Raw genomic sequence first — 27,217 nt, 5'->3', positions numbered from 1 at the left:
AGGTTAACCTGTTATGGCTGCACGCTGAATATTGAAAAAACTGGAAAATGTGTGCACATTTTCAAACGGCCTCCTAAGAAACTTTTTATTTTCCAATATGCATATATTTACTACTGTTGGATAGATAACAGTCTGTAGTTTCTAAAAAGGTTTGAATTGTTTCTCTAAGTCGAACAGAAATATTTTTACAGCCATTTTCCCAGCCGAATTGAGTTTCCCAAAATGCGATGTGTCTCTTTAAGACCTTCTCTATAAAAGGCCATTTGACTTAGGACCATAGGGACACGTCAGAGGCGTACCTCAGACTGTAATGCGGAAGTGAGAATTGAAAGGGGTCGAATATCTCGTCCCTGGACTGAATAACAGAACTTCTTGTGAGACATGCGCAGTTAAAATAAAAATCCGGGCGCGAAGGATAATTTGATCTCGGCTTCTGGAACAAGGTAGGTTACTTTGAATATGATGCCTGACTACGATATTATTTGCTACATGTCACAAAATCATCCTAAAGGTTGTTTTTTCAATATACTTTAATTATATTATTGCAATTTATTCTGGACTTTAGATGTGAAACGACGGAAGAATTTTTTGAAGAAACGCTTTCTGGCGCAGCAATGCTACCGTGCTAGCTAACCAAAGAGGGGAATCCTTCGTTCTGGAACCCAACTAAAGACTCTACTGGACATTGGACCCCGTTACAACATTCTGATGGAGTACCAAGAAAGATAAGACCCAATTTGGGATGCTTTTTCATATATATGTCGAACTGTTGAATGCTAACGCTGCTAACTATGCTAGGCTAGCGCTTGACTAGAATCAATGCTGCCTTATGCTAGCTTATGATGTTAGCTAATATAACGATATATTGTGTTTTCGCTGTAAAACACTTCAAAAATCGGAAATGTTGTCTGTATTCACAAGATATCTGTCTTTCATTAGTTATCCACCATATGTTTTTCTGAAATGTTTTATGAGGTGTAATTAGTAGCCGACGTTGGTGTATGTATTTTCTCTGGCTACTCCCGGCTGGATTCAGACTCTAGCTATGTGTTAGCATTTTTGGGTAGCATCAATGTAAAACAGATTTATAGCTAAAATATGCACTTTTTATGAACAAAACATAGATTTATTGTGTAACATGTTATATGACTGTCATCTGAGGTCGTTTTTTCTGGGCTCTTTAGGTTGGTTTTAGTTTATTTCGGTTGGTTGTGCATGCTACTTCAATCATAATTCATACTTCATAATCATAATTCATACGTGTCTGTCCACTTTTGTATTTGGTGGTGAGCTAACATAAATATATGTGGTGTTTTCTCTGTAAAACATTTAAAAAATCGGACATGTTGGCTGGATTGACAAGATGTTTATCTTTCAAATGCTGTATTGGACTTGTTAATGTGTAAAAGTTAAATATTTTTAAAAAATAGATTTTGAATTTCGCGCTCTGCAGCTGTTGTCATTTTTGGTCCGAGGTCGGGCTTGCACCCCAAACAGGTTATCTGATGGGGGGAGCGCCAAACAGGGTTCAACTGAACACCATGGAAGGAGAGTTAAGAGAGGAGAGGCAGAGTGCAAGGGACAGTGAAGTAGAACTGAATAGACAGCATGTATTTAGGAAAGAAGGAACCAAACAGAGAGAGAGAGCAGAGGCTGAATTGAAAATAGGCACTTGGGCTATCGAGGAGATCCGAAGATACCAAATGACAAAAAAAGCGGAAGTAATGGCAGTAGTCACTGACATAAAAGAGGGAGGGGACCTTACCACCCCACCAGCCAACCCAGACAAAGGACAATCACCCAACCAGCGCCTCTATCCAAACCTGCCAGAAGAATACAGACCCCCACCCTACTCGCCTCCCTCAGCCTTACCACCAGCTACTGTACAGGCCCCTGTATTAACTGTGAGAGGGGGTGTGGTGAAGGGGGAAGTGGCAGTACGCCTGATGGAGGGAACAATCGATGTTGTGGATCTGGAGCCCCCTGGCGTTCTCTACTCCATGGACACTGGGAATTTGGGTTCCCCTGGAGGACGATCAACAAGCAACCCATTTATTTTTTCTGAGGAGCCAAGACTGCTGTCACGGCTCACTCCGAACCCCAGGACACAGGAAGAACCACTGGGGAACAATGACTTTCAGATATCGGGATCTTTTTCACATCAAAGAACTACAGCTCTCAGCAGGATCATATGAACACTCAGTTTGGGGACAGAGGGGAGCCACAAAAGGGATGGATGACCTCTGGCGTTCCCATGATGGAAGATTAGTAGCACCAGCTAATCTCTGCCCAGAACTCATCAGAGAAGCGCACGGCCTGACACATGAGGGAAAACTGAAGACCCTACAAAAATTTCTTATGTATGGTGGCATCCATACATGAAGGAAATGACTGATTTGTTTTGCGACAGTTGCACTATCTGTGGAAATTACAACCCGAAGAAACCATACCAAACACCAATGGGTCATTACCCGGTGCCCAATGCCTGTTTTCAAGACATCAGCATAGATTACACAGATATGGGAGCAGAGCAAGTGAAAGGGGGAAAGAGGTATTTGCTAGTAATGGTAGACAGGTTCTCCAAATGGGTAGAAGCAATCCCAACAGCCAAAGAGGATGCGAAGTCTGTCATTAAGTGGCTACAAACGGAACTCATACCTAGGTATGGGGTCCCGCGACAAATCAGATCCGACAATGGGTCCCACTTCTCCAATCAACACCTGAGACAGGTTGAGGAGAGGTTTGGTATTACACACAAATTCGGTTCGGTGTATAAGCCGCAATCGCAGGAACTTGTGGAACGCTGTAACCAAACTTTGAAAGCTAAGATAGCTAAGGTTTGTGCAGGGACAAAATTGACGTGGGTGGAAGCCCTGCCCCTGGCACTGATGGCCATGAGGTCCTCACCAGGTGCAGGGACACATCTTTCACCCCATGAAATAATGACAGGCCGAGTGATGCCTGGGCCGCCAAGAGAGGGAGGTCATATGCCCCCTCTTGATGTCCACCAGATAGGAATGTCTGACTATGTAAAAAAACTGACCGAATTATCTGCAGCTCTCTCCATACAGATACACCGTGTCGCAGAGGGGGAGCTGACGGATGACCAGGGACAACCAAGGGTAAAGGTTGGAGGCTGGGTAAGGATCAAGGTCCACAAAAGAAAGTGGGCAGATCCCAGGTGGACTGGACCGAACGAAGTGAAGGAAGTTACTTCACACTCAGTCCAGGTCAAAGGTAAATCGGGCGCACCTTGGCACCACCTGACTCACTGTACACCAGCACCAGCACCTGACAGAACACTGACTGAAGTCAGAAGCGACTTGATCGCATCTAATTCGGCTACAAATTCGGTACGCCCTGACAACTGAAGAATGTGGAGGCGACTCCACTCCTCAGGTGCCAGGGAGGGCCACCCATGGTCTAGACAACAGAGAACGCCATGGAGTAGATTAGGATGTTCTCTTCCAATGTTTGTACTGTTTATGATAACCTCAGGTTGCATAGTGGAAATAATGCTTTGGGCTTTTGAACACATGGCTAAAAATGTGGTCAAGATATCTGATGGCGCCAACTCTACCTCTAACGCTAGTATGCCCAGGCACATAGTACGCAAAAGACACATTGAACCTATTAACCAAAATTGCACCACAAACCAGGTTAGAAGCACCACCTTATGTGTACCCGCTAATGTAACCACCACCATTACACTGTCTTGGGGGTTATTGGGAAAAGCTAGGAATGGCCAGGGAGGGCATGCTCTGGAATACACCAGATTTAACTGGTAAATGACAAAAGGGGGGTTTCAGGAGTGGTCATGGAAGAGCCTGGTCGCTGAGACTGGTCCTGACTGGTCCAGTTATTCATCAGGACAAGCAGTTCTTATCTGGCGGAAAAGATTGTCACTGACTAGGACTAAATTGCGTAATTGGGGTTTATCACTAATTATCCGACCAGGTACTGGGACGGGTTGTCAGGATTTTATACTAGCACCACATGTAGAATCTAGTAAGGATCTACTCTACTGGCCAGTAAAAATCTGCATTACACAGCAGGCTCAGCCCTCTGCTATTACTGACCGGTTTACTGTTTTAACATCTAAGGGAAAGGGCGATTGGGGTCCTATTAATATGGTCACCACTCCTACCACCCCTGATGATACCATTCTTACTGCCACCGGAATCTCAGGTTTCAATAACAATTGGCTACTATTGACCGAACAAGCAGCTAACATGACCCTGCAAAGCTGTGTAGTTTGCATGGGAGCTAGGCCATTGCTCCGCATAGTCCCAGCCGCTATTAGCGGAGACTGTCTATTGCCCCTTATGAACAAAGACAACCCACCTGAGAAATGTTCACAGTGGGACACTGTTTATCCGGTAGTCACCACGGTGGTCAATAAACCGATATTTTCCTCCAGTGTGGCAAGAGCTAATTTTACATGCATAAACATGATAGGTGGAGGGGCAAGGTTGGGTAAGCTCCCTGATAGTTGGTGCTGGTACACTCACATGCTTACGGCAAATTTTAAACCAGTGTCTAGAGCTGATGTGTGGTGGTGGTGTGGAGGTAATAGGCTGTTGTCACGATTCCCTCCTGACTCATCTGGTTTATGTGCCCTAGTGTCTTTGCTCCTTCCCATTACAGTCCATCCCATGAGTGTGTCTGAACTCATGTCCCAAGTGGAAGAGGCGAAGTTGAGCCGACCCAAGCGAGAGGTGCACCCCACTGATGAGAACCCGACCTACATTGATGCTATTGGGGTACCCAGAGGGGTGCCGGATAAGTATAAGTTAGTGAATCAAGTCAATGCAGGACTTGAATCGTCCATATGCTGGTGGTGCACCGTTAATAAAAATGTTGATCGGATAAATTATATCCATTTTAATGTACAACGTTTAGGCAACTGGACTCAGCAAGGGTTTGAGGCAGTCCATGGTCAACTATCAGCTACCAGCCTTATGGCTTTCCAGAATCGTATCGCTGTAGACATGCTGTTGGCAGAAAAGGGAGGTGTTTGCTCCATGTTTGGGGAACACTGTTGCACGTTCATTCCTAACAATACGGCCTCTGATGGTAGTCTGACAGTAGCACTAGAGGGACTGAGGACTTTGAATGGTAAAATGAAGTCCCACTCCGGCATCGACTCCTCTATGTGGGATTCTTGGATGAATGTGTTTGGCAAATATAAAACCTTGATTTCCTCAATCCTAGTTTCTATCTCCGTCTTTGCAGCAGTTCTTGTTCTGTGTGGTTGCTGCTGCATACCATGCATACGATCCTTAATAAATAGGCTCATTACCAAAGCCATTGACCCCCATAGCACGGCGCAGATGTTCCCATTATTGGGCCCAGAGGATGTTTATGACGACCTAGGGACGGAAGCAGAGTTCATAAGTATGGACTGTGCTGTTGACTGATTGGTCACGTCTCTGAAGAGACGTGAAGAGAGGGAATAATCAAAACTTTTCTCTGAAAAGTTTCTTTCCAGACAGTTAGTCACGTCTAGGAAGACGTGAAGAGAGGGATTTGTAAGAAAAACTTTTATGCTCATATATGCTTGAAGCCAAGATGGGCCTTTGTATCTATGCATTGGCCTTTAGTAACAAAGGGCAAAGCAAATGAACTTATATTGCAGGTGTGTTTGCAGTATGTTGCACAACCTGCTTCTGGCATGCCATACTAATGTTTCCACATACAGCCAAGAAAACAGGAACTGGGTCAACCGCAGAGGTCTAAGGGACTTCATCTTGTGATGACATATCTGCTGATGGCTGGAAGACACACACACACACACCACCCACGCACATTCACACTCAAACACAGAGAACCACACACACCGCATTAATACCTAATAGAGCTTCTAGGGATCCTAAGCTTATCAACATTGTGCACCCACGGCAGTTGGGAAATTCAAAACAGACATTAAGCAAGGGACATTCTTCAACAACAATGGTGGACCAATAAGCATGGACTACGCCCGGACCAGAGCCAACCAGAGGACCAGGACTTCAAAGAATCAACCTACTTTCTGTACTGTATATAATCTGTAATCAACCTGTTTTAGGGGCTCTCTTCTTTTAGCTCACTCGGAGTTCTAAGACGGAGCCCCGCATGCGCAGTACCAAATATATTTACTCTGAATAAACTGCTGATTGTTAAACTTTAACTCCTCGTCTGAGTCGATCCTTGACCGACTCGCTCACCTGTGCACCTCACCTTTTATCAACACTGTCTAGAAGAAGAATTTACACCTGAGGAGATTGCAACAGCAGTGTCCGCAATGAAAAGTGGTAAATCACCGGGTCCGGATGGTTTTCCAAACGAATTTTACAGGACGTTTTCTGGTCTGCTTTTCCCATTCTTGTCTCGACTATTTGCAGAGTGCCTTAATACCTCAAAGCTCCCGCCTAGTCTTTATCAGGCTTCAATTTCATTACTATTAAAGAAAAACAAAGACCCCCTGGAATGTGGATCCTATCGCCCAATCTCGCTTTTAAACTGTGATTACAAAATCCTAGCCAAGCTTTTAGCCATCCGTATGGAAGGCTCGCTGCATCAAGTAATACACTCTGACCAGACTGGCTTTGTGAGAAATAGGCATTTGTTTTTCAATATTAGGCGCCTTATGAATATACTGTACTCCCCTGCGTCGGAGGACCCAGAGGTGGTGGTCTCACTTAATGCAGAAAAAGCGTTTGACCGCGTTGAGTGGGATTACCTAACAGCTACTCTTTATAGATTTGGCTTTGGCCCCAAATTCATTGCGTGGATAAAGATTCTTTATTTTTCCCCCATGGCTTCGGTACGGACTAACAACTTGTCCTCTGACTATTTTCCCTTGCACCGCAGATCCAGACAGGGCTGTCCACTCTCCCACTTGTTGTTTGCTTTGGCAATCGAACCTCACCATTGCACTACGCTCTAATGATGCCATTCAAGGAATAATCCGGACGGGCACAGAGCAGAAAGTCTCGCTATATGCGGATGACCTCCTTTTGTTTATCTCTAACCCTGATACCTCATTGCCACGCGCCTTATCTGTTCTTAAAAGGTTTGGATCAATCTCAGGGTACAAGCTGAATCTAGGCAAGAGTGAGCTTTTTCCTGTAAACAAGGCTGCTTTAACCTGTTGGGGATGGGGGCGCTGTTTAGACTATTTATGCTAATTTGGTAATTTTTGAAACGGCTTCCCACAAAATCCTTGATCGTACAATATGCATATTATTATTATTATTGGATAGAAAACAGTCTATAGTTTCTATAGGAGTTGAAATTTTGTCTCTAAGTGGAACAGAGCCCATTCTACAGCAATTTCCCTGACATGGATTCAGATTTCAGAAATGTTGGCCACTGTTCTGAAGTCAGTTAAAAGGGCACTGATTTTGCTATGACTATACGGACACTTCTTACGTCTTCCCCTGGATGCCTTTACGTGATGACGATTCCAATGGGGTCGATTGCGCGTTCACAGGCCCTACAAATGAAAAAACCCTGAGGCTAGTCATTCTTTTGGAGCTGCGTCATGCGCCTAGAGGACACCGGCGCGCACCTGTTCCAAGCGTTAGTTTAGCCTGTTATATTTCTCCGGTCATCTTTTCACTCGTTATAGGAGTTAAAAACATCATAAGGTAGTTAATTTAAAGCGTTTTATAGCAATTTATATCCGTTTAGTGCGATTTTGGGACATTTCTTTTTGAAACGATGTGAATAGTTGGGCACGCTTTTCAGTTCATCCCGAACGCAGTTGGCATTTCGACATGGCAAGAGGACAGCTTTCCACCAAAAGACGATTTCTCCCAAGAAAGGATCCTTTGCCCAAGATACTGATGGAAGAACAGCTCAAGGTAGGACATTTTTATTATGATAAATCGTGTTTCTGTCGAAACATTTTAGTGGCTTAGGACGCCATGTTTTTTTGACGTAGCTTCGCTTGGCGCAAACTGTATTGAAAAGTAAGGATAAATTAAAAAATGTAATTCCGAAATTGTATTAAGAATTAAATTGTCTATCAATCCCTGTCCACCCTATATTTTTTAGTCACGTTTATGAGTATTTATGTATAAGAGTAGATCACTGTCTAAGTGGCGCAAGGACATATTATGACCAGCTGAGTTACATTTCACATTGTCTAACCATGATTTTGGTGGCTAAATATAAACGTTTTCGATCAAACTCTATATGCATTGTGTAATATGATGTTACAGGAGTGTCATCTGAAGAATTCTGAGAAGGTTAGTGAAAAAATTAATATCTTTTGGCGATGTTGACGTTATCGCTCACTTTGGCTAGAATCAATGCTGGGCTGCTATGTGGTATGTGCTATGCTAATATAACGATTTATTGTGTTTTCGCTGTAAGACACTTAGAAAATCTGAAATATTGTCTGTATTCACAGGATCTGTGTATGCTGTGTATTTTTACGAAATGTTTGATGATTAGTAAGTAGGTAAACACGTTGCTCTAAGTAGTTTTTCTATTCCATTTGTGACGGTGGGTGCAATTGTAACCTATGCCATCTACCTGAAATATGCACTTTTTTCTAACAAAACCTATCCCATACCATAAATATGTTATCAGACTGTCATCTAATTTTTATTTTATTTTTATTTAACCTTTATTTAACCAGGTAGGCAAATTGAGAACACGTTCTCATTTACAATTGCGACCTGGCCAAGATAAAGCAAAGCAGTTCGACACATACAACAACACATAGTTACACATGGAGTAAAAACAAACATATAGTCAATAATACAGTGAAAAAAAAATAAGTCTATATACAATGTGAGCAAGTGAGGTGAGATAAGGGAGGTGAAGGCAAACAGATATATGTATAAATAAATAAAATATAAAAAGGCCATGGAGGCGAAGTGAGTACAACAGAGCAAGTAAAATAAAAACTAAAAAAACACTGGAATGGTTGGTTTGCATTGGAAGAAAGTGCAAAGTAGAGACAGAAATAATGGGGTGCAAAGGAGCAAAATAAATTAATAAATAAATACAGTAGGTAAAGAGGTAGTTGTTTGGGCTAAATTGTAGATGGGTTATGTACAGGTGCAGTAATCTATGAGCTGCTCTGACAGCTGGTGCTTAAAGCTAGTGAGGGAGATAGGTGTTTCCAGTTTCAGAGATTTTTGTAGTTCGTTCCAGTCATTGGCAGCAGAGAACTGGAAGGAGAGGCGTCCAAAGGAAGAATTGGTTTTGGGGGTGACTAGAGAGATATACCTGCTGGAGCGCGTGCTACAGGTAGGTGCTGCTATGGTGACCAGCGAGCTGAGATAAGGGGGGACTTTACCTAGCAGGGTCTTGTAGATGACCTGGAACCAGTGGGTTTGGCGACGAGTATGAAGCGAGGGCCAGCCAACGAGAGTGTACAGGTCGCAGTGGTGGGTAGTATATGGGGCTTTGGTGACAAAACGGATGGCACTGTGATAGACTGCATCCAATTTATTGAGTAGGGTTTTGGAGGCTATTTTGTAAATGACATCACCGAAGTCGAGGATTGGTAGGATGGTCAGTTTTACAAGGGTATGTTTGGCAGCATGAGTAAAGGATGCTTTGTTGCGGAATAGGAAGCCAATTCTAGATTTGACTTTGGATTGGAGATGTTTGATGTGGGTCTGGAAGGAGAGTTTACAGTCTAACCAGACACCTAGGTATTTGTAGTTGTCCACATATTCTAAGTCAGAGCCGTCCAAAGTAGTGATGTTGGACAGGCGGGCAGGAGCAGGCAGCGATCGGTTGAAGAGCATGCATTTGGTTTTACTTGTATTTAAGAGCAGTTGGAGGCCACGGAAGGAGAGTTGTATGGCATTGAAGCTCGCCTGGAGGGTTGTTAACACAGTGTCAAAAGAAGGGCCAGAAGTATACAGAATAGTGTCGTCTGCGTAGAGGTGGATCAGAGAATCACCAGCAGCAAGAGCGACATCATTGATGTAAACAGAGAAGAGAGTCGGTCCAAGAATTGAACCCTGTGGCACCCCCATAGAGACTGCCAGAGGCCCGGACAACAGACCCTCCGATTTGACACACTGAACTCTATCAGAGAAGTAGTTGGTGAACCAGGCGAGGCAATCATTAGAGAAACCAAGGCTGTCGAGTCTGCCAATGAGGATGTGGTGATTGACAGAGTCAAAAGCCTTGGCCAGGTCAATGAATACGGCTGCACAGTATTGTTTCCTATCGATGGCGGTTACGATATCGTTTATGACCTTGAGCGTGGCTGAGGTGCACCCATGACCAGCTCTGAAACCAGATTGCATAGCGGAGAAGGTGTGGTGTGATTCGAAATGGTCGGTAATCTGTTTGTTGACTTGGCTTTCGAAGACCTTAGAAAGGCAGGGTAGGATAGATATAGGTCTGTAGCAGTTAGGGTCAAGGGTGTCCCCCCCTTTGAAGAGGGGGATAACCGCAGCTGCTTTCCAATCTTTGGGGATCTCAGACGACACGAAAGAGAGGTTGAAGAGGCTAGTAATAGGGGTGGCAACAATTTCAGCAGATAGTTTTAGAAAGAAAGGGTCCAGATTATCTAGCCCGGCGGATTTGTAAGGGTCCAGATTTTGCAGCTCATTAAGAACATCAGCTGACTGAATTTGGGAGAAAGAGAAATGGGGAAGGCTTGGGCGAGTAGCAGAGGGGAGGGCAGTGCTGTTGTCCGGGGTAGGGGTAGCCAGGTGGAAAGCATGGCCAGCCGTAGAAAAATGCTTATTGAAATTCTCAATTATAGTGGATTTGTCGGTGGTGACAGTGTTTCCTATCTTCAGAGCGGTTGGAAGCTGGGAGGAGGTGTTCTTATTCTCCATGGACTTTACGGTGTCCCAGAACTTTTTTGAATTTGTGTAGCAGGAAGCAAATTTCTGCTTGAAAAAGCTAGCCTTGGCTGTTCTAACTGCCTGTGTATATTGGTTTCTGGCTTCCCTGAAAAGTTGCATATCACGGGGGCTGTTCGATGCTAATGCAGAACGCCATAGGATGTTTTTCTGATGGTTAAGGGCAGTCAGGTCAGGAGAGAACCAAGGGCTATATCTGTTCCTGGTTCTAAATTTCTTGAATGGGGCATGCTTATTCAAGATGGTGAGGAAGGCATTTTTAAAAAATGACCAGGCATCCTCTACTGACGGGATGAGATCAATATCCTTCCAGGATATCCCGGCCAGGTCGATTAGGAAGGCCTGCTCGCTGAAGTGTTTCAGGGAGCGTTTGACAGTGATGAGTGGAGGTCGTTTGACCGCTGACCCATTACGGATGCAGGCAATGAGGCAGTGATCGCTGAGATCTTGGTTGAAAACAGCAGAGGTGTATTTGGAGGGCAAGTTTGTTAGGATGATATCTATGAGGGTACCCGTGTTTACGGAATTGGGGTGGTACCTGGTAGGTTCATTGATAATTTGTGTGAGATTGAGGGCATCAAGCTTAGATTGTAGGGTGGCTGGGGTGTTGAGCATGTTCAAATTTAGGTCGCCTAGCAGCACGAGCTCTGAAGATAGATGGGGGGCAATCAGTTCACATATAGTGTCCAGAGCACAGCTGGGGGCAGAGGGTGGTCTATAGCAGGCGGCAACGGTGAGAGACTTGTTTTTAGAGAGGTGGATTTTTAAAAGTAGAAGTTCAAATTGTTTGGGAACAGACCTGGATAGTATAACAGAACTCTGCAGGCAGTCTTTGCAGTAGATTGCAACACCGCCCCCTTTGGCCGTTCTATCTTGTCTGAAAATATTGTAATTGGGGATAAAAATGTCTGAATTTTTGGTGGTCTTTCTAAGCCAGGATTCAGACACGGCTAAAACATCCGGGTTGGTAGAGTGTGCTAAAGCAGTGAACAAAACAAACTTAGGGAGGAGGCTTCTAATGTTAACATGCATGAAGCCAAGGCTATTACGGTTACAGAAGTCATCAAAAGAGAGCGCCTGGGGAATAGGAGTGGAGCCAGGTACTGCAGGGCCTGGATTCACCTCTACATCACCAGAGGAACAGAGGAGAAGTAGGATAATGGTACGGCTAAAAGCTATGAGAATTGGTCGCCTAGAGCTACTAGAGCAGAGAGTAAAAGGAAGTTTCTGGGGGCGATAAAATAGTTTAAAGGAATAATGTACAGACAAAGGTATGGTAGGATGTGAATACAGTGGAGGTAAACCTAGGTATTGAGTGATGATGAGAGAGATCTTGTCTCTAGAAACATCATTGAAACCAGGTGATGTCATCGCATATGTGGGTGGTGGAACTGATAGGTTGGATATGGTATAGAGAGCAGGGCTAGAATCTCTACAGTGAAATAAGCCAATAAACACTAACCAGAACAGCAATGGACAAGGCATATTTACATTAAGGAGAGGCATGCTTAATCGAGTGATCAGTAAGGGTCCAGTGAGTAGAGGTTGGTTGGGGTCGTGGCGATCCAGACAGCTGGCCGGGTATATGGCTATCGGTAGCAGCATAGGATGGAGGTCTGTTTGTAGATACCTCGTGCGTTTCCGTCGGTAGGTTCCGTGTAGTGGGGTTTTGTTCAGATAGCAGCCGATAGGACAGCTAACGATTAGCGGGCCTCAGGTGAGCGTTCAGGTAACGTCGGGACGGATTTGCCGGTTGGATAAATCCCTCGGGCAGATAACGTCGGCAGTCAGTCGTGAAGGCCCGGTGGGGTTCCGAATCTGCAGCAGCAACAAAAGAAACGGGTCCGGATGGTGATGGAACTCCTCAGCTGGCTAGCTCCAGCATGATTTGAGTTTGCTCCGGGGTCGACGTAAGCCAATAGTCACACGGTATGCAGCTAGCTAGCTGCGAAATCAAGGTGCAAGTGTCCAGAGCCTGCGGTTGGAATCCGGGGAAACTGAGAGAGAAAAAGTCCCGGAATGCTCCGGTCCGAGTCGCGTTGCACAAAAGTGCCGGTAGATTATCGAGCTAAAGGAATAGCTGATGACCGCAAAACGTGGGCAGCTGAAACACCAACGCTAGCTAGCAAACCGGCTAATTTCGGGGCAGCTACAGATTAGCTTCTGGCTAGCTATCGGAGTAGCTTCTGGTTAGCTATCAGGCTAGCTTCTGAATTAGCCCCTGGCTATCTTCCACGATGGATTTTCAGATTGAGATAAATAATACTTATTGTAATTGGTGAAGCGGGTTGCAGGAAAGCTTTTGCAGGAAAGCTTTTGTAGTTGAGTTCTTGGATAATAAAATAAATAAAAGATATGTGAAGAAAAGGTGTAAATATATATATATATACAGGACACGACAAGACAATACGGAAAAGACGTCTGAACTGCTAAGCCACCTTGGAGCGTCAGAGAGTTTTTTTGTTGGTTAGGGGCTATAAATATCTTAGTTTAGCCGAATTGGTGATGGCTACTGGTGTTGGTGGACAAATAAAAGATGGTGGATTATGCTAATGTATTTTTAGGTAATAGATGTACATCTTTACATATTGTGTCTTCCCTGTAAAACATTTTAAAAATCGGACATGTTGACTGGATTCACAAGATCTGTGTCTTTCATTAGCTGTATTGGACTTTAATGTGTGAAAGTTAAATATTTAAAAAATATATATTTTTTGAATTTCGCGGCACTGGTTTTTCAGTGGGGGGGGGGGGGGGGGTGCCGCTAGCGCCACGCTGATCCTAGACAGGTTAAAGTGCTCTTTTACAAGTTCTCAGTTTAGGATTGTCCGGGATCAATTCACCTACTTGGGAGTTAAAGTGACAAGGAAATATTCAAATCTGTTTCAGGAAAACTTGGTTGCTCTAGCAGACAGTTTGAAACAATCTTTTACTTTTTGGAAGGCGCAACCTCTTTCTCTTATCGGAAGGATTAATGTCATTAAAATGAGTGTGTTGCCCAAATTTCTATATTTATTTCAATGTTTACCCATTTTTATTCCAAAATCTTTTTTTATTTCACTGGATCAAACATTCATGCATTTTATTTGGGATGGCAAGGTACCACGGATTGGTAGAAAACATTTACAGAAGCCTAAGTCATTGGGGGGTTTAGCTCTACCAAATTTTCAGACATACTATTGGGCTGCAAATTTCAGAGCCCTTCTGTACTGGCTGCAGACTGATCCTACTGGCCCTAGACCAATCTGGGTCCAGGTGGAGTCTGAATCGTGTAAACCTGCTGCACTTTCTTCTGTGTTGTGCTCGTCTCTCCCAGTGTCCCTAGGCAAAAGGTGTCAACCCAATTGTAAAGCAGTCTCTTAAAATTTGGAATCAGTTCCGTTTAGCCTTTGGCCTCCGAGGCTTTTCTCTATCAGGCCCAATCAATCAGAACATTTTATTTCCTCCATCTTTGAATGATGGGGCTTTTGGCATCTGGCACTCACTAGGCCTCTCCTCACTAGCCCAATTATTCTTTGATGATACATTTGCCTCTTTTGCTCAGCTACAGGAAAGGTTCAACCTCCCCCAATCCCACTTTTTCCGCTATCTCCAGACTAGGAACTTTGTCAGAGCTAACACACCTGAATTTCCCCATAGGCCTGTGAATACACCTATAGAGAGCATCCTGGAGCTGAACAAGCTTCCTAGGGGCGCAATTTCAGATGTATATGCAATCATTCATGACTTACAGAACCCTTCTTTGGTGCCTTTAAAGACTCGAGGGGAAAAGGAGTTGGGGGAGGAACTTGGGGAAGACACCTGGGAATCTGTGCTGCGCAGGGTGCATTCGTCCTCTTTTAGCACTAGACACAGCCTCATTCGATTCAAGGTGGTTCACCGTATCCACTGGTCTGGGGCCAGACTTGGAAGAATATTCTCTGATTTTGATCCTACCCGTGTCAGATGTAAAATTGAACCAGCCACACTGTTGCATATGTTCTGGGGCTGTCATAAACTGTCAGGTTTCTGGGAATTAATATTTAAATGTTTCTCTGATATATATATAACACTGTTATAGATCCCTCTCCCCTTACAGCCCTTTTTGGAGTACTGCCCATAGGTACCCCCCTGTCAAGAATCCAGTCGGACACTGTTGCTTATACAACTCTTTTAGCTAGACGGCTAATACTACAGAACTGGAAGATGGCAGCTCCCCCATCTTATAAATATTGGGTGAGAGATGTGTTGTGCTCTCTGAAACTAGAAAAAATTCAATTCAATTAACGTGGAAACCCCAAACTGTTTAATGAGGCTTGGGCTCCATTCCGGTCTTACTTTAAACAGTCCATCCTCTGATGGCATTCCTATTAAAACCAAAATAAGTCTGTATTTGACCCCCCCTGTGACTTAGCGGTTGGATGAGCATTTCTCTGTGTTTTTTTCTGGGGTGGGGGTGGGGGGCATTAAGGTTGATGTGCTTATTGATTGTGACCGGCGGATGCCTTGTTCATCTTGCCCGGGCAGAGACTAAGGTGTGAGCTTGTTTTTCCCAGTTATTTTTATTTTTTAATTCTGTTCACGCCTACATAAAATTATTATTCATTTTTTATTTTAAAGCATTGTAAACTTTTTATTTTTGGTCCAGTGGATGGTTGGTCTGTGGCCTTGACTGTCTGTGAGTGGTTGCATTTCTCCACCCCATCCCTTGACTGTTCACAGGAACAATGGTGAGGTGTTTGCTCTGTCCCTATACTATAGATTGCCCTTTAACCTTTTATAGCCTTCTGCCTGGTGTGTTTAACTTGTCTAAAGTATGGTATCTTTAAAGTTATTTTTTTTATTTGTATTTTTTCTAGTTGAGTATATTATTTATATTGCTTTGTCTTATCTGTGTGTGTAAAACTTAATAAACAGAGTTAAAAAAAAAAAAAAGAATCATTACTTTGTTATCATCTCATGCCATTTTTTTTGCTCTAGATTGCAGATAATGAGTTACAGGTGTTAAAAAATGAAAAGATATGAGTTAAGAGGGGCGCTGCCCCGCCCCCCCCCTCCGGTCCTCCACCCAGCCGTACTCAGCAGTGGTGTGTATCAAGAATCCTGAGGAGAACCCTGCTGTGGGGAGCCTATACCATAGAACTAGTTACTGCTAATCCTAAGTCTATGGTCCATCCAGGCATCTCTGTGCTGACCTGTGTTTTCCGCCGACGAGAAGTTACAGTGACCGTTGCCGTTGCTCTGGCCCTCCTCAGGCCCAGGCCCGCCCTCGCCATATGCGCCGCCGAAGGCCGCCTCGTAGCCCGGGTCGTACGCCTCCTCTTTAATCGCCATCCTCTTGGCGTCCTCTGTAGAAAACACAGAATAAAATTTAAGATATTTCTATGGAACAAACAAACTGTTACCATACATCTGGTGAACAAGACTGTTCTCATACAGCTCATTCAGATGAACAACAAGGGCATAAGACTGGGCAGAACTGTGATGGCTTTTCATTTCAAAATTGTACCTTTTTAATAATAATTTACATTTGATGTTAACTATGTACTTTCATGTAATTGAATACTCGGAGCACTCTGCAGTACGTTCTCTTACCCTTGGCCAATCCCAGGTCAAAGGTGTACTCCAACTCCTGAATGTCGTCTGTTCTGGCCACGCCCTTGAGCTGGTCCCTTAATTCCCTCAACTTGATGTAGAAGTGTACTTTGTCCTGGGCACGGGGGAACTGGGCACAGCGGGCACTGGACGACGGCATCAGATACAACGCCTGTAGGGGAGAGGGCAGGGTTATACGGTGTCATTTCAAAAAGGGGAATGGTACTGTACTTCCTCTGTATGCCCAATGATCATAGCTCATTCTTTAAAAAGTCAAAGCCGACATGTGGAATATGGATCATTTAGCAATTTGATTTTACATTTTAGGACCACTTTAGTAAAAAAAAAAAAAAAGATAAATTATAGATTTTGGCTTGAACTACTATATGCCAGAGAAACTAATTGAATAACACATTCATAAAGTGGGGGAAAAAACTGTCAAAATGTATCATAAGGAATAAGGTTTTGAAGTGTTTGTCCTATATCTAAGAGATATAAGCTCAGGAAATATTTTTGTTGTTAAACATATTTAACCCCTTTTTTTGGGTACCTTCAATCTCCACCCGGTACAGCCAGAAGAGGACTGGCCACCCCTCAGAGCCCGGTTCCTCTCTAGGTTTCTTCCTAGGTTCCTGCCTTTCTAGGGAGTTTTTCCTAGCCACCGTGCTTCTACATCTGCATTGCTTGCTGTTTGGGGTTTTAGGCTGGGTTTCTTTATAAGCACTGACATCTGCTGGTGTAAAAAGGGCTTTATAAATAAATGTAATTGATTTGATTGATACTTCCATTCATTTAAAAAAAAAAAAAAAAAAAAGCTGGTACCAGGTTACCTTCAGACGAGTCCCGTGACACTTGTGGGGGTCATAGAGCAAAACGGAGAACACCATCGTGTTCGTGAGAATCTCCCCTTTCCACAGTTGGGTCACATTAGTAACCCAAATGGTTTGGACGCTACAAATAAAAAGTTGTCACATCGACTGTACCGACTTCAGACTAGTCCCCTGACACACAGTGGTAGTAATATGCTACATACGTTTTGGAGAGAAGTGATTTTCGTGACGTCTCATGGTCTGACAAACACCACTCTAGCTCTGCCACCTTTTACCACGGATGTAGAAGTTCCACATCGGTGGATGTGGTGGATTGAGACGCATCCAATGCAAAAAGAAAAAGAAAAGATTTCTACCTTAAACTAACTGATTTAGAGATGGCCATTGTTTTATGTTACTATGACGCACTGGTGCGTCAATCAACTCTTGGAGGTTAATAATCACCCGCACAAGCCTGGGCCAACCCAATCAGATTGCGCCATAGAAAAATAAAGATATTACTCTCTACTTGTCAGTGTTTTAACCTAAACATGCACCATCATATAAAATTCAAAGCAAGCAGTGCACTGGAATGACATTCACTTTCATGGGATGGGTGGCCAAAAATAACTGAATGCCACACCCCCAATAAACCACGAACAGGAAGTCTTATGCATCAGACTACCAGGTAACCGAGCACCACATCAGACTACCAGGTAACCGAGCACCACATCAGACTACCAGGAAGTAGAGCCCTTACCACTTCACAGTCAGGTATCTTGTGTGGCTGCAGACCAAAGTCAAGTTTCTTGGGCTTTTTTCCAAACATCTCTCTGCAGAACATTTCATAGATACCTGAAAATAAACAATTTCAACGCTTAATATGGAAGTTCAATGGAAAGGTCTTGCAACTGGCATTTTCTCCTCTCTAGCAGGGTTTTTGTGGCTACTTACATTTTCCATTGAAAACAGCAATGAGAGGCTTGTACTTCTTCAGCTTTTCGACAAGAATTAAGGCACCCTCACGTAGCTCTTTACTGTGAATTAACATAAGATGCGAGTCAAACATTGTATTCCATCTATATGTGAATACAGCTTGCTGTGTGGCCACTGCTTGACATTTACTCTGTATTGTCTCACTCGTCATTTCTCAGCACATTGCTGACTGACTTAAGGATTTGATTATATTCTTCCTAAGCTTACGTTGAAAGGTCTTTGCTTCCAGGCGTTGTCCTTGCCACCATGTTGGTGAAACCGATCTTATATTTCGCTGGCAGGCTGGTGTCGCTCATGTGGTTGAGCTGCTCATCAGTGAATCCAGACAAGAACAGGCACTTCCCTGATGAGGACAAGTTTTCATTCCATTTGTCGTACCATTATTATTCTGAAATTGAGGTCAACTGTGTAATGCTCTGCTCCCTAAGCATAGGAAAACAGTGCAGTTAAAGATGCCTTGAATTTAAAGTTTTGCAATTTCGGTTGATTTATAAACGGTGTCGAGGTAATGAAAGCGCAGACTAAAAATAGGAAGATATTTTCAAAATAAGAGTTCCTGATAGCTGTTCACACACCAAATCAAGACTAAATATCTACTAAAGCAACTTACAGAAATGGTTTCCAGGGCCAGGGAACCATCGTCCAACATAGGCTGCCACCAGACCTGGGTTGATTCCAATCTAGAACAGAGAGAGAGATTCACATCATGCTACTGGGTTTTGTTCATTAGGGCAGTGTTTCCCAACACTGGTTCTACAGTACCCACAACAGTGCACAGTTTAATTGTAGCCCTTGACAAACACACCTCATTCAACTCGTTGAGGGCTTGATGATTAGTTGACAAGTTGAATCAGGTGTGCTTGTCCAGGGTTACAATAAAACTGTGTATTGTTGGGGGGTACTGGAGGACCAGTGTTGGGAAACACTGCGTTAGGGCTCGCAACAGAAAATATTTTGCAGCTGGAAACAAATTAGTATTTCTTATTGGACAAATCAAGGTAGCTCAATTTTCAGTCTCATTTCATTAATAATAATGTCTGGCATAAAGTGACAAAAAGGTATAACTCACAATGACATAGTCCAAGTTGTAGTCAAGGATGTCAGTCAGAGTTCTGCTCATGACCTCATCCTCCGTCATGCCCTTGAATCGGTCTCGTTTCTTCCTGACCTTCTGGACGGTCTCGTCCATCTTCTCCTGCGTGCCGTCAGCCTCTTGACCCTCCTTGCCTTTCTTGGGCTTGGGGCCCGGTTTGGCCTTGGGCTCCTTGGGTGGCTTGGGCATTTTGGGTGGCTTGGGTTCCTTTGGTTGTGCCGTTCTCCCTCGCTTTTTCGCTGGAGCTGCAAGAGGTAGAGAGAACTCCCAATCACCTTGCTGTTAACCTTCCCAACAATTTTTTGATGAGGCATTTTTTTCCCTTCACCTTTATTTAATCTGGTAGGCCAGTTGAGAACAAGTTCTCATTTACAACTGCGACCTGGCCACGATAAAGCAAAGCAGTGCGACAAAAACAACAACACAGAGTTACACAAACAAACATACAGCAGTTCCACACAAACAACAACAGAGTTACACTTGTTTTACATTTGTTTTTAATCTGTGGGGAAATGCATGAAAAAGAACACTTCTCCCACAAATTAATCAACTTCTAATCCATTTGGCAAGCAATACATTGAGGATCATGTCCTTATTGTTATTGAATACAGCTCTGTGGGAATGAAGAAGCAGGGTACCTTTCGCTAAGTTGGCAGGTTCTTGCTGAGCCATGAGCTCATCATTGACAGCCATATGTGCATGTGCCATGACTCTCTCCTCTCTTGGTTCCTCTGTGTAGTGAGGGTGAGGACTGTGGTGATGGTTGATGCCCGGATACTGGCCCTGCAGAGCCTGAAGCTGTTGAGCTGACTGAATCCTGTACAAGGAAGACAAAAGAAAAGGACCCCCAGTATTAATTCTACAGGCAAAATATATTGCAGTGAGAGCCCCAGTATTAATATTGTAAATATATTTGTGAGTCCTGTAAAACAAATACACCATGCCCTCGAGGACATTCAGAATCCCAGACTCCTCGAAAGTACCAGAAGGTCCAGAAAAGGTAAAAGGTAGGCCTACCTCCACCATATTCACGAGGTAGCTTACAGTAGACACAGCTTCTACAGCATAGAAGCAACCTGTTATTGCCTATACCACCTGCATGTTGAAAGTTTCCTAGATGAGGCTGAACTGGACTGGAAAGTCAGTCTGTGATGTGTGTATATATATATATATGTGTGTGTGTGTTGTGTGTGTTGGCGCAAAATTGGCCCAGCATCGTCTGGTGTGTACACACACACACACTTTTATCATAACTGTCTTGATAGTATCAATTGCACAATTCGTTCTCATAATTCATTCTCACAATTATCTAGGCTTACAAGTAAAGACAGGTCGTTCTGTGGTAAACTCAATTCAAAGCATTTAGGTGATTCAGATAGCACAATCCATCAGATGCAAACAAAACAAAAACATGCTGTTATTTCAGATTCATAACATTTTGCCATTCAGGGGGAGGGTGTTCGTTCAAAATGTCCTGGGCTTCTTTTTTTGACGGGGTAAGAACTCACCACTGTTGAAGATATTCCGAGGGGACAGGCACTGATCCATACAGCTTTTCTTCCATCTTGGATTTACTTTGTTAGATAGATCAATATTCATGTTGATGAGACATTAATATTCTGATTTGGATATAGCATATCATTTTTGTAAACTGCCTGGCTTTGTAGAATTAGCAACAGTGTATCGGGGAGAGAACTCAAAGGATATTTGTCCTAGACAAGTAGAGGCGCTTTGGCAGCTAGCTAGCTTACGTTAGCAGACAACCAGCGCTGCTTTGTCAACAAAATAAACAGTCTACACACATTCTAACTCCGACTTCGTCTATAGTATACTTTAAATCAACATCAATGTTGGCTAACCCACTGGATTTGGCGTATTAAATCATTATGGTTAGTCAACGTTACAATAGCATAGCTATTCGCTGGTTAACGTTAGCTAACTGTGTAAGCAAGCTAGCTATTTCGCTAATTAGCGTGGATGAATGACTTGCTAACTTTGCTAGCTAGCAATGAGCTGGTTCGTTGTCAAATGAATACAAATTATATGTAATTAATCAAATGCATACATACCTATTACAGAAATGGTTGAATTTGTTTTTTCTTTCTTAAAAACGATTGTGCTCAATCACTTTCGCGCTGGACCTGCTAGCATTGAAGCAACAAAGACATGACAGTAAAGCACGTCAACTTTGACATGGGAAGATACCAACATGATAATGGTGGGGGGGGTTAAGTAAAACGTTCTTCTCCTGAAATGCATAGTAAAGGTTTAGTGTATATCAAATGTTGTATTGATATCAGGAATGTATGGTAATATCATATAAACTGCAAAAAAAACTTTTTGCATAATTTACACATTTTCAAATACAGCCCAAGCCTCTCTCCCCCATTTTAGCGTTGGTTTGCTCAACGGACATTTAAACTCCCGAAGTTGTTTTCATTGGCTACAAGCCTCTGTGGCAAGTGTCAGTGTTATCCGGATTCATTGGGACGTCCCTAACACAAACAGAAGGGGCTATAAATATGTTTGTCCCTACTATAACCATTTTACAATTCATATTCAATGCGGGGTAGTGACGTCCAAAGGAACCAGGATAGCAATGACCCTGTGGTAAGCAGCCAGGGGCAGAAATACTAAAGATTTTTTATAACTTTGGAGATACAGTACTTTTCTAGCCGACACTGTCAACTACTGTTCACCAGCAAACGATCAGAGACCTTTGTGCCTGTGATGTACTATACATGTAGCTGAAAATGAGTAACATGACTAATGTGTATGCAGACTGTACTTCAGTAAACTGGAGAGTTCTAGACAGATCTTTGTTGTCCGGCTCATTAATATTGTAATAACATGGTGTCAGAATAAACCGCGAAAAATAGAAGATGGCTCTGTTACAACCAACATCTAGCTTGTGTCTACAAGGACATTTTTGTCTGAAGACAAAAATGTTGTGGCAGCGTCCTAATTAAAAGTACACAACGCAGAACAAACCACGCTACACAAGCATGAGCACAGAAAATGCCCAGCCTATGGTCAAGTATGTAAATCCTGCCAAAAGAAGAATCGCAGAGCCAAACGAGGATAATGCACACAGTTGAGCAGAGTGAGGAGAGTGACAGTATGTTGCTAGGCACAGTTGAAGTTGAGTTGACTGGAAAATTAAAACACATTGAAGCTGTCGCTGCAGATAGATAAAAAAAAAAATATTTAACCTTTTTTTTTTTAACTAGGCAAGACAGTTAAGAACTAATTATTTTTTGCAATGATGGCCTACATCGGCCAAACCCGGACGGCGCTGGGCCAATTGTGCGCCAACCTGGGACTCCCAATTACGTCCGGTTGTGATACAGCCAAGATTCGAACCAGGTTGTCAGTAGATATGGACAGTGAAAAAAATAAATGGACTGAGAATAAACAACTAAGATGTAACATACAAGCTTGACACGGGTGCTGTGTGCAAAGTAATATCTTCAACTCGCTTGGACAGAGAAAAGTTGAAGCGGTCCAACTGAAAACTGCTTACATATTCTAGCCAGCAGATGTCGCTGTTGTGCCAGGAATCGGTGTGTACAGACACACAAAGTTGAGTTACAGATTATGGAAAGAGATGCTCCAGCAATGTCAAAAACTAAGCATGGTGAAAAGAACACATGATGTCAAAGACATTGACATACTGAAAGACTTTGAGGATCTGTTTTCTGGTCTAGGGTGCATACCAGGACCACGTCATATACAGTTAGACCCACCAGTTGAACACACCCGAGAAAGGTTCCAGTTCCTCTCAAAGACAAGATCATTGAGGAACTAAACAGAACGGACACATGGAAGGGAATCACTAAGCAGACAAAACTGACAGACTGGGTTAGTAGTATGGTCACTGTGGACAAACCTAACACGATCCGGATATGTATAGATTTGATGTGATTTATTAGGATCCTCATTAGCCAATGTCGACCGCTAGTCTTACTGTGGTCCGACATATAACGCAAAATACATTCGACAGAAGACTACAAGTTAAATACATTTTTTTAATATAAACAAAGCGATCAAACAGGAACACTACCCACTGCTCACTGTTGAGGAAGTTGTATCCAACATGCCAAACGCAAAGATATTCTCTGTATTGGCCACGAACCAAGAGTTCTGACAGATTAAACTTTACCTCGAGAAGTTCCAAGATCTGTAACTTCAACATGCCCAATAGTTCTAGTTCAATTCTATTTAGGACCTTGTCATTATTCTATTTCACTTTAGTCCTGCATGTTGGAGCTCCAAGCTGAAGATGTTGACTGTACCCTGCAATCACACCTGCAACCAAACTATTAAACAATCTGAATCTATTTGTTGCGTTTACTCCTTGGTGTCTCATCTGCATCTGAGGTGTTCAGAGATCCGTGGCACAGATAATTGAAGGCCCTGGATGGAGTAGTCGACGTCATCGATGATTTGTTGGTCTGGGGTAAAACTAAGGATGAACATGACCGCAGACTGGTCAAGCTGCTACAGAGAGCGAGCAGGTACAATCTAAAACTAAACAGGAAGAAATGTAAAATGGTAACGACAGAGATAAAGTACATTGGGCATATGCTAATGGCCAGTGGTCTGAAACCTGATGATGAGAAGGTGAGGGCCGTGGTGCAGATGCTAATGGCCAGTGGTCTGAAACCTGATGGTGAGAAGGTGAGGGCCGTGGTGCAGATGCTAATGGCCAGTGGTCTGAAACCTGATGGTGAGAAGGTGAGGGCCGTGGTGCAGATGCTAATGGCCAGTGGTCTGAAACCTGATGATGAGAAGGTGAGGGCCGTGGTGCAGATGCTAATGGCCAGTGGTCTGAAACCTGATGGTGAGAAGGTGAGGGCCGTGGTGCAGATGCTAATGGCCAGTGGTCTGAAACCTGATGGTGAGAAGGTGAGGGCCGTGGTGCAGATGCTAATGGCCAGTGGTCTGAAACCTGATGATGAGAAGGTGAGGGACGTGGTGCAGATGCTAATGGCCAGTGGTCTGAAACCTGATGGTGAGAAGGTGAGGGCCGTGGTGCAGATGCTAATGGCCAGTGGTCTGAAACCTGACGGTGAGAAGGTGAGGGCCGTGGTGCAGATGCTAATGGCCAGTGGTCTGAAACCTGATGATGAGAAGGTGAGGGCCGTGGTGCAGATGCTAATGGCCAGTGGTCTGAAACCTGATGGTGAGAAGGTGAGGGCAGTGGTGCAGATGCTAATGGCCAGTGGTCTGAAACCTGATGGTGAGAAGGTGAGGGCCGTGGTGCAGATGCTAATGGCCAGTGGTCTGAAACCTGATGGTGAGAAGGTGAGGGCAGTGGTGCAGATGCTAATGGCCAGTGGTCTGAAACCTGATGGTGAGAAGGTGAGGGCCGTGGTGCAGATGCTAATGGCCAGTGGTCTGAAACCTGATGATGAGAAGGTGAGGGCCGTGGTGCAGATGCTAATGGCCAGTGGTCTGAAACCTGATGGTGAGAAGGTGAGGGCAGTGGTGCAGATGCTAATGGCCAGTGGTCTGAAACCTGATGATGAGAAGGTGAGGGCCGTGGTGCAGATGCTAATGGCCAGTGGTCTGAAACCTGATGGTGAGAAGGTGAGGGCCGTGGTGCAGATGCTAATGGCCAGTGGTCTGAAACCTGATGGTGAGAAGGTGAGGGCCGTGGTGCAGATGCTAATGGCCAGTGGTCTGAAACCCGATGATGAGGTGAGGGCCGTGGTGCAGATGCTAATGGCCAGTGGTCTGAAACCTGATGATGAGAAGGTGAGGGCAGTGGTGCAGATTCCTCTAGCCGAAGACAAACAAACACTGCAGAGACTCATGTGCATTCTACACTAATCGTGGCAAATTCATTCCCAACCTATCTGAGGTGAACGCTCTGCTCAGAAAGCTACTTGAGAGTGACAATGAATGGCATTGGGAACAAAAACATAAGAACTGGATATATATATTTACCCCAAAAATATGGGGGATTGGAAATGATGCAGACAATTACATTGGAAGCAACATTCTTTCCGCAATATTAAGCTGATCCACCCCTCAAAAAAAAAAAAAAAAAAAAAAAAACCCATAAGAACTGTTGTTGTTGTTTTTTACTCAAAAGATTGGCAACAAACGCGCCAACACTGAAGTTCTATGACATGAATAAACCCCTATTACTGTCACTAGATGCCAGTTCAGGAGGTATGGGAGCAGTTATACTCCAAGATGGTAGAGCTGTTGTATATGGCTCTCGATCACTCAGACTGTCAACGTTGATATGCACAGATCCAGAAGGAACTACTTTCCATAGTCTACGGATGTGAGGAGATGTCCATCAGTACGTGTATGGCAGAGAGGTACAAGTTGAAAGTGATCACTAGCCTCTCAAGAGCATATTCAAGAAGCCGCTGCATCACACTCCTTCAAGGCTGCAGAGGATGTTGCTCCGACTTCAAAGATACAGTCTCACTGTCACCTACAAGCCAGGCAAAGAAATGCACATAGCAGACGCTTTGAGTAGAGCCTACTTCAACGAACACGAAGATCTGCTGGGAGAGGAGTTGGAGGTAAACTGGATAACGCCTCCGCTGCCAATCACAGAGGAGAAGCTACAAGCGTTCAGGAAAGCAACAGTAGAAGATCCCACAATGCAACTGCTGAGAGTAACAATGATGAGTGGATGGCCCAGTGAAAAGAGTGTGGTTCCCAAAGAAATCCATCCATGCTGGACATTTTCAAGGAGGAAATCAGCTATACATCAGGACTGATGTTCAAAGCCGCAAAACTCATTGTACCAAATCAACTGAGACAAGAAAATGCTGAATAGAGTTCCCAAATCACACCTGAGAATAGGCAAGTGCAAAGAAAGAGCAAAAGACATTCTATATTGGCCAGGTAAATCAACCCAGATTGAGGACAGGTATGTCAACCCAGATTGAGGACAGGTATGTCAACACAGATTGAGGACAGGTATGTCAACACAGATTGAGGACAGGTATGTCAACCCAGATTGAGGACAGGTACGAGCAGAAATGGAGGAAAACTCGCCTCCCTGCGGACCTGGCATCCTTTCACTCCCTCCTCTCTACATTTTCCTCTTCTGTCTCTGCTGCTAAAGCCACTTTCTACCACTCTAAATTCCAAGCATCTGCCTCTAACCCTAGGAAGCTCTTTGCCACCTTCTCCTCCCTCCTGAATCCCACCCCCCCTCCTCCCTCTCTGCAGATGACTTCGTCAACCATTTTGAAAAGAAGGTCGACGACATCCGATCCTCGTTTGCTAAGTCAAACGACACCGCTGGTTCTGCTCACACTGCCCTACCCTGTGCTCTGACCTCTTTCTCCCCTCTCTCTCCAGATGAAATCTCGCGTCTTGTGACGGCCGGCCGCCCAACAACCTGCCCGCTTGACCCTATCCCCTCCTCTCTTCTCCAGACCATTTCCGGAGACCTTCTCCCTTACCTCACCTCGCTCATCAACTCATCCTTGACCGCTGGCTACGTCCCTTCCGTCTTCAAGAAAGCGAGAGTTGCACCCCTTCTGAAAAAACCTACACTCGATCCCTCCGATGTCAACAACTACAGACCAGTATCCCTTCTTTCTTTTCTCTCCAAAACTCTTGAACGTGCCGTCCTTGGCCAGCTCTCCTGCTATCTCTCTCAGAATGACCTTCTTGATCCAAATCAGTCAGGTTTCAAGACTAGTCATTCAACTGAGACTGTTCTTCTCTGTATCACGGAGGCGCTCCGCACTGCTAAAGCTAACTCTCTCTCCTCTGCTCTCATCCTTCTAGACCTATCGGCTGCCTTCGATACTGTGAACCATCAGATCCTCCTCTCCACCCTCTCCGAGTTGGGCATCTCCGGCGCGGCCCACGCTTGGATTGCGTCCTACCTGACAGGTCGCTCCTACCAGGTGGCGTGGCGAGAATCTGTCTCC

The 27,217-nt window shown here is 44.1% G+C and overlaps 1 protein-coding gene across 2 annotated transcripts in view; it reads right to left on the bottom strand.

Annotated features, from left to right (window-relative positions):
- The window catches only part of LOC129854957 (G/T mismatch-specific thymine DNA glycosylase-like), a 30,504-nt gene extending 9,007 nt beyond the window's left edge, over nucleotides 1–21,497 (bottom strand). The window contains exons 1-10 of one of the 2 annotated variants that reach the window (XM_055922163.1): nucleotides 21,371–21,497; nucleotides 20,810–20,875; nucleotides 19,940–20,118; nucleotides 19,278–19,546; nucleotides 18,819–18,888; nucleotides 18,416–18,551; nucleotides 18,167–18,249; nucleotides 17,973–18,067; nucleotides 16,404–16,575; nucleotides 16,004–16,156 (exon numbers count right to left, since the gene is read on the bottom strand). In XM_055922163.1, the coding sequence (XP_055778138.1) occupies nucleotides 16,004–16,156; nucleotides 16,404–16,575; nucleotides 17,973–18,067; nucleotides 18,167–18,249; nucleotides 18,416–18,551; nucleotides 18,819–18,888; nucleotides 19,278–19,546; nucleotides 19,940–20,118; nucleotides 20,810–20,865 (1,213 nt within the window). In that variant the 5' untranslated portion in view covers nucleotides 20,866–20,875; nucleotides 21,371–21,497. The remainder of the gene's footprint in view (nucleotides 1–16,003; nucleotides 16,157–16,403; nucleotides 16,576–17,972; nucleotides 18,068–18,166; nucleotides 18,250–18,415; nucleotides 18,552–18,818; nucleotides 18,889–19,277; nucleotides 19,547–19,939; nucleotides 20,119–20,809; nucleotides 20,876–21,370) is intronic. The other variant, XM_055922164.1, reaches the window with a different exon arrangement.
- Nucleotides 21,498–27,217: the final 5,720 nt, after the last annotated feature.

Source organism: Salvelinus fontinalis, chromosome 5 (assembly GCF_029448725.1).
Source record: "Salvelinus fontinalis isolate EN_2023a chromosome 5, ASM2944872v1, whole genome shotgun sequence".
In the NCBI taxonomy this organism is placed as follows: domain Eukaryota; kingdom Metazoa; phylum Chordata; class Actinopteri; order Salmoniformes; family Salmonidae; genus Salvelinus; species Salvelinus fontinalis.
This window is presented reverse-complemented; position numbering and strand designations above follow the sequence as displayed.